This window comes from Limulus polyphemus, unplaced genomic scaffold, assembly GCF_000517525.1.
Source record: "Limulus polyphemus unplaced genomic scaffold, Limulus_polyphemus-2.1.2 Scaffold3625, whole genome shotgun sequence".
Lineage (NCBI taxonomy): Eukaryota > Metazoa > Arthropoda > Merostomata > Xiphosura > Limulidae > Limulus > Limulus polyphemus.
The window spans coordinates 66,169-74,522 of record NW_013669235.1 but is presented as its reverse complement, the minus strand read 5'-3'; the positions used below and the strand labels follow the sequence as shown (position 1 = coordinate 74,522).

Sequence of the window (8,354 nt, the reverse complement as noted above, 5' to 3'; positions counted from 1 at the left end):
TGAAAGAGGCATAATTTATGTTTATTTCCTAATTTTTATGGTGGTTGCGAAATCGGTCAAATTTACCGAACCCGTACAGAGATTAATTACGGAAAATAACAGATAAAATATAAAGTTTTTTTGTTAAGAAATGTTTGATAACTATCCAGACATTATAAAGATTTCACATGTGAAATTTCAAAATTTTCTGATGCATGTTAAAATGAAAATTACTTTGCATGATAGATAGACAAGATGTGAAAATAAAAAAAAGCACGAGAGAAACATTGCTTTACAAACCTTAAGACTTAATAAAAAAATTAGATATTTTGCATATGAAAACATTGTAACGTTTACTGATAAACGTTAACATTCGCTTACTAATTTAAACTACAACAAGCACCAAATGGTTACGAGGTAGGTCCCAGGGACCGAGCCCAGGTTGAAAGAGTTAACTGGGTATAATCAACTTGCAGTATAAAACAACCCACGTACGCCATCCTTAGTTTGTAGCAAAACACATTAAATACTTGAACAGAAACATATAGTAACATAATATCAACATAAAACTAAATAAAACGAGAAATACAATCAGACTCGATTGTAAGCGACACTCTAGGTGGTGAGATAAGGCCTCCTATGTAAGCGACACTCTAGTTGGTGAGATAAGGCCTCCTATGTAAGCGACACTCTAGTTGGTGAGATAAGGCCTCCTGAGTAAGCGACACTCTAGGTGGTGAGATAAGGCCTCCTGAGTAAGCGACACTCTAGGTGGTGAGATAAGGCCTCCTAGCAGGAAAAATACTGATGAAAGGAAAGAGAATTATACAGAAAATAAAAATAAGGAAGATTTTATGTAAAATAAAAACACAAGGACTCTACAGAAATACAACCACTCAATACTTTTTGTAGCTCCCTCGTTATATTACCCATCAAAAAATATCTACGTTTCACTCAACTTGTGACGGCCAATTTTTGATATATTTTTATTAATTCGGTGCCTAAAATTGTCAGCATCATATTATCCTTCTGTGATAGATTCAACAAAATGTTTTAAGTAGTGTGAAGAAGATTATAAAAAATGTCATCCAGGGTAAAGCAGAAGTTTTTACTGTCATTTATAATTCCATAGTTTGGTAGTAGTTCCTTAGTGGGGGTGGAAATTTTGTGTAAATTAACATGTGAATTGAGCAAGAAAAAGAAAAGGACAAAATAGGTCCTCAATTTTTTCTCACTGGGCAAAATGGCCCTATAATATCATATTATTACACACCTTAATGTCTTTAGGCTGACATCAACAACCACAAGATATTGGCACGAATTTTCTTCCCTTTGTCATTAACATACAAGTCCTAGGAATAAAATAATACGCAGGTAGGCTATAAAGAAGCATGGAACATATGCAGGAACAACAACAACAACAAACAAACAATGCAGGATAGAACAATTTTATTTTAATTCGGGGAGCCACAAAAAATAGGAAAAAAAAAAAACAACAAAAAACAGTAGAGCTGCAGAGAGGCCTATACTGTTCCACATTGTACTTTTTTTAATCACCTCCAGTCAGTTTGAAGTTGTTTTTATCAAAAAGTTAACCATATTATTATATCTTGGAATAGAGCAGAATAAGAAAAGATAGCCAGCATAAAAGAGTTTCGTGAGGCAGTCCACTCACAGTTGTATTTCAGAAGTAAATATCACCGAAAACATTTCAAAATCAACGGCAGAGGATAAAAAGTGTATCAGTTTCATTATAATAAAAAAAACACCTGACTTTATACTAAAGAAATGTTAAGATTATTTTACTTACTTAAAGAAATACTTAAACAAATAGAACTGTATAAAGGTAAAGTAAACAAAACCGAAAAAACAATTTTTTTAGGAGCTAGAGTTTATTACGATTTTATTCTAAATTTTTTTTTAACAGCACACTACTTCTTGTGTCATGTAGAATAAAAGTATTACATGAAAATGAAGCAAAAAAGGACCTCGAAACACACTGGTACATAGGAAATGGTTAGGTTACACATTTTTCAATTTAAAGGCTAAAAAGCACATGTTCAACAACTCCTGCACTGATATGAGTAATAGAATAGTTTGTTTGTCTTGAATTTTGCGCAAAGCTACACGAGGGTTATCTGCACCAGCCATACCTAATTTAGCAGTGAAAGACTAGAGGGAAGGTAGCTAGTCATCACCACCCACTGCCAACTCTTGGGCTACTCTTTTTACCAACTGAAAGGGTGAGCATGTTTAGTGGGCAGGGGAATCGAACCCACAACCCTCAGATTGCAAGTGACGCTCCCAAACCACCTGGCCATGCCGGGCTCGTAATGTAATAGATTATAAAAGTATGTCCATTAACTATGCTCTCTTCGGCAACAATCAAAATCTAACTGATAACGGTTATTGATTTGTTAGGACTAACTATTTCTTAGTTTGTTTGTATTTTTAGATAAATATTCTTCCTTAAAGAGAACATCTACAACCAGAACACATTTCATATGTTTATGTGAACCACAAAGTAAAAAAAAAAACCTTTTAAAAATTCACTTCAGCAATTCTGATACAAGACTGCTTTTAATGTTGTACTATGTATGCTGCATACACAAAAAAACTTGAAATATAAACCAGATTTCTCTACTAAGACATGCTTAAGAACAGTTTGGTACTAAAAGCAATGTTCAAGTACAGCATTTGTTTTTTTTTAGAGCAAAGACACATCTGGCTATTTGCTGGCTCCACCATGGGGAATCGAACCCTGGATTTTATCACCACAAATCTGTAAACTTACTACTAACCCAATTTGGGACAAAGTAATATTTTTTTTTGTTTTAGAGCAAAGCCACATTTGGCTATCTGCTGTATCTATCATGGTGAATCAAACCCTAGATTTTAGTGCTGTAAGTCTCCACCAGGGGACCGTTCAATCACCTTGATAGGGAAGAGCAATTTTTTTTTTTACTCACTTACGTGCAGTAACTAACAAAATATTTTTAATACTCAATTAAATGTAATCTAAATCTAAACTTAAACAAAGAAAGATCATCACCTTTAAACCACTTAAAGCTCGACCTTTCCTGAAATAACCTTTTGGCCACTGAGGTGATAATGATATGGCAACTTCGGCATCGCTTAACGCCCTGCAAAATTACAGGAATTTCTTTACTAGGAAAAAAAAAAACAGTTAAAAAAAAGAACCAATCTAAACTTTAAAAGTTAAAGTTTTTTTGTTGCTCCAACTAATTTAATTATAAACATTTATTACAATGTTGAGAAAATTGGATGTGATATTTAATACATGCATTTTACTTCTGCTATAATAAACTTTGTGAAAAAAATGCCATTTGAGCATGGAATTGGAATAATATTTAACTCTTTGTAAACGAGAGGCGTCATAAAAATGTTAAAACCTTTGAGCTAAGTTTTAAATTGAATATAAAACACAGAGAAGAAATACAAATTATGTTAAATGCAAGCCATAACATCACTAACTTAACATTACAATACTCAGTGCTGTTTAAAACAAACTCAACTGTTTGAAAAATTATTATTTCTACAACAAAAAACACTGTACGTTGCTAGGAGCAGCATCGTTTGTTTGACGAAACTTCACAAAAAGCTACTCTAGGGTTAATTAAAACACTCGAATTACCAATGTTTTTAGGTACACAGTTTCAAAACTTTATTCTCAGACCGTCGACAGTCGCAAAACAGACGTTCAGAATAAAGTTTTGGATAAAACGTTTATTGTTTGTTTTAATTCATTATTTACACAAATACCTTGAGTTTAAGCCTTTTAATACTAATCGAGGGCTATCTGCACTAATCAAATTTTGTAGTGATAGAAACTAGATGGAAGGCAGCTAGTAAACCCCACCCTCCATCAACCCTTGGAATTTGATTATTACTTTTATAACGTATTCCCCACATCCCCAAAGTGTAGGAGGCTTTTCTTTTTTTTTTGCTGGCAATGGAGCACAAACCACAGATTCACAGTACAGTACATTAACCACAGGAACTTGTTAGGTCCATACGGATTGTGAAGCACTGGCACAAATCAGATAAAGAAAAAATAAACATTTAGAACTTCTGATCAAAAATAGACTAAATACATCTGATCATACAAGTATCTATAAATTAATGAAGCCCTCAAAGACAACAAAATATTACCATCAAGAGTTCCAATATTTGTGTTTAAGAATGAGAATTACCATAATTTATATCTTACTTTTTATAATCTCCTAATCTGTCGAAACAATAAGATCGATTCCCAAAGAACCTGAAGGAAAAGAGAAAAAAAAAAAAGTCATTCATCTTTCAATAAGTAGCAAGTCCAAATACAATACATGACGGAAACACATTTTCATTATTGGAAAATTATAACTTCTGGTATCTTACTTCTGCTCATGTACATAGACGGAAAGAATCCCGCATTGAATAGGTGGGTGGGACCGGTGTGAGGGAAAAGCGTCCAAAGAAAACTAACGAGGGGACCCCCTAATAAGAGGATTACACGTGGGAGATCACACCACTTCTTTACCAGGTATACGCTTTGCCCAGATGTGGAAAAGGTGTGACAGATCCGGGTGGAAAATGGTGAGGAGAACGTCCCAATGGGAGAGAACACAGGTTGGACAGTGATCATAACCACAATATATTATAATTTCAATTTCCATTATGAATACAATGTGGGTGAATTAAGGGATGTGCCCCCACATCCACAAAAGAGATAGGACCTTGCGAGCAGCAGTAGGGGGAGCAGTAAGGGCATTGAGAGCTGCCAGCTCCATCGAATGGAGTCGAGGAGGAGAAGGTTAGGTTGGGCCTGATTGAGATGACTCAAAAGAAGCAAATGAGTTTGCTGGGTGAATTCCATTTTGGAATGAGTGCACAGTAGCCAGTCGTCCATGTAATGGTGTAAGCGCAACCCTCAAACGTGCATATGTCTGGCAAAAGCCTTGACCACTCGACAAAAGACGTACGGTAGCAAAGCAAGCTCAAAAGGGAGAGTGCAAAATTGATAAACCACCCCACGAAGAACAAACCAAAGATAGTGTCTCGACAGATGAAATATAGGAATATATAGATAAGCATTCAAGACATCTAGCTTGGTCCTCCATAAACCTAGATAAAAAGCCCACCTGAGGGTGAGAAATGACTCCATGCTAAAGCGAGGTAGCACCAAGAAGTGATTGAGGTGGGACAGATCCATCATAGGTCGTCAGTCTCCAGTTTTCTTGCTCACCCCAAACAGCCTGGAATAAAAAAACCCAGAGACAGGTGAACAACAGGGTCAATGGAATTTTGAAAGAAGTTCCTATCCTGCCTTGGACAGACATTGACATGTGGTAGAATCCTGGCAACAGAAAGGAAATGGGGAGGGAAGGATATTGGAGGAGGGAGAGGAAGTTGATGACAAGTCCCTCGGATGAAATCTGAAGAATCCAGAAATCCTTGCCAAATTTCCACCATAAAGAAACAAACTCAGACCGGAACCCAGAGGGTAATCATTGATACTGTTGGTGGCGTGACATTCTGCATTGAATAAAATGACCAGAGGAAAATCCCCTGGAGGAAGGAACAGGTAGAGAATGAGAAGGATTAAGATGGAAAACAGAAGTAGGGAATGTCAAGTCTCAGAGTGAAACAAATGATCAACCAACAAGGAAAGAGTTGATTGTTGTCTCACTGATTCTACTCTGGATTCCAAAGTCGTCAGAAGATCTCCAAATACTGTCCTATGGAAAAAAAAAAGGCCAAACATAAGTCCCTAAGATAAGTAGGTGGCAAATGAACTTAGGACAATACTGCATCTCTCCACAAAATATCACAACAAACGAAGAAGCCGACGTCAACAAATATGCCAATGTTAATGTAAGTAGGGCGAATGTATCCCTCGAAAAAAACCACTGGATCTTAGTGGATCACCTCCGAGAGGAGGTGGATGGAGGACAAATACTGTAGAATGGATGCGAGAGTAAGACGAGGGCGAGAAAATTGGGCATGGAATATCTGAACAGGATAATCAGGGTCCACCTACCAAATGGGTAAAAATTGTTTCCAAGTGCTGAGAATTCAGGAACGGAAAATCAGCCTGATGGTAGGTGAAAGCAAACTAATCTGAAGCCCCAGAGAGCAATGCATGCTAGCACCCTCACGTAACTAAGATACAAAATGCTCAGTACTAACCTTAACATCAAGTGAAGGAGGAAACACAAAAAGGAAGGAGTATCATGTAACAAGGACGGGAGAGAATTACAGGAAATCCGGGAGAGGAATAAAACAGAACATATCTGGAAAATCAGATCCAAAAAAAGCTGTATTAGGCCTAGTTCATCCCACAGTATGAACTTAAGAAGGCATGGCAAATTAAAGTTGAGGAAAAAGGCTGTCAAATGCTTTGTCAGCCCGAACAGGTTCAACTTTTTTCAGGAGAAAAATAGGCAACATCAGGAGAAGAAGGTTGGTTCAAATAGCAACCAATCTCTCAAAGAATAATTGCCGATAAATCCATAGTCAAGGTCCCCAATCCTGAATCCTGTGTAAATGTGCTGGAAGAAGGTATAACCTTCGAAGTGGTAACTTGAACTTTGGAATTAATAATTCAAAATAAGTAACACAACTGTGTTGGTAAAAAGATAGAATAATTCCACCTCAGAATAAGTTATAAATTAGTACTATTGGATAATAAATAGTAAACTCGATAAGTGTAAACTGATATGAAGATAAAAAACAAAAAAAAACTTGGGAAAGAGTGTGTATTTCCTTATAGCAAAGCCACATCAGCTTATCTGCCGTGTCCACTGAGAGGAATCGAACCCATGATTTTAGCATTGTAATTCCGAAGACTTACCACTGTCCGACTGGGGGTACAAACTTGAAACTAACCGTCCAAACACGAGCACTGTCAAACGAGAAATGATAGTTAGGTAGAAAAGCATAGAGGGAGTTACATGGGTGTGTGTGTGGCATTTCTATTGATGGAAGATTGTCACACGATAGTTTGCATGCAAAAAATCAGTTAAACTATGTGAATCAAGGGGTGTGTGGGAGTGTAAGGGTTTTGGCGTGCAAAAAAAATGTTTTGCAAACATATGGCAGCACTAGACGAGAATATGTATTTGAGCAGAAGTAAAGTAGTTTGTCGGAAGCTACAATTATTTGTTATGCACAACAAAGGCCTAAATGCATGTACCATAATACTCCCTCGGCTTTTATCTTCTCTTATTAGAGATTACTGAAATTTGATCTCTTACTCGAAACTCTGATAAATTAATTTCAGGAAAAGCAACATCAAACAAAAAACTATACCTATAATCCCTGGGGTCTAGTTTCGTTGCTTTAGTAAATAATTGTATTGCTTCTTGATACCGTCCTAAACTCGCCATTTCATTTCCCCTAACTGAAAACGTCAAAAATGAGCTACATAAAAAAGATGGCAAAGCTGGTACACAAACATTTAATTGTGATACATTCATTAACAGATCATAACCACATCTTAATTAAACAGTACATAAGGAAATTAAATCCCCAGAATTTGACATTCTCAAAATATCAAAACAGACTCTCTTTAAAATCAAATTAATATAAAAATTTCAATACAAAGTAGAGTTCTATCATATTTAACAATATGAAAAGTTAAAATTAATCCTGCCTTATTTATAAAAAAATTTACAAGTGTCAAAGTGAATGTTTGTATATTTTAGAGAAACCTTTTTAATTTTTATAAGAGGACTTACTTTTTTGTAACATAAACAATCATCAATACCGAAGTAATGTGATGTTTCTTTATCTTTTATTATTCAGTTACATTGTTGTAGTCTTCAAGTAAATATAACACTGATTTTTAGGTTATTAATTTTGAGGCTTGCTACTTTCGTCAAATCAAATAATAATTCCATTAAAAACAAAAACAACAGAGGGAGGGGATATTACACTTTTTCATGTCTGTCTGATTGCTTTAAATAAAATATTAACCGACTTTATCCCCCTCCCCCCGAAAAGCATACTACAAATCTTCCTCCAATGGGTCTACACTATATACAGTACAAACTACCACAAAAACCTCCTCAAACGCGTTCAGACTATATATAGTAACAACTACTACAAAAACCTCCTCAAATGGGTCCAGACTATATATAGTAACAACTACTACAAAAACCTCCTCAAACGGGTCCACACTATATATATAGTAACAACTACTACAAACATTCCTCCAATGGGTCCAGACTATATATAGAAACAACTGCTACAAAAACCTCCTCAAACGGGTCCAGACTATATATAGTAACAACTAATACAAAAACCTCCTCAAACGGGTCCACACTATATAGAGTAACAACTACTACAAAAACCGCCTCAAACGGGTCCAC

The 8,354-nt window shown here is 35.8% G+C and overlaps 1 protein-coding gene across 1 annotated transcript in view; it reads right to left on the bottom strand.

Moving 5' to 3' along the window:
• LOC106469705 overlaps positions 1-8,354 on the bottom strand; it is a 58,373-nt gene that overhangs the window by 19,673 nt on the left and 30,346 nt on the right. The window contains exons 11-13 of the mRNA XM_013930217.2: positions 7,294-7,384; positions 4,211-4,261; positions 3,032-3,122 (exon numbers count right to left, since the gene is read on the bottom strand). Coding sequence (XP_013785671.2) covers positions 3,032-3,122; positions 4,211-4,261; positions 7,294-7,384 — 233 coding nt within the window. The remainder of the gene's footprint in view (positions 1-3,031; positions 3,123-4,210; positions 4,262-7,293; positions 7,385-8,354) is intronic.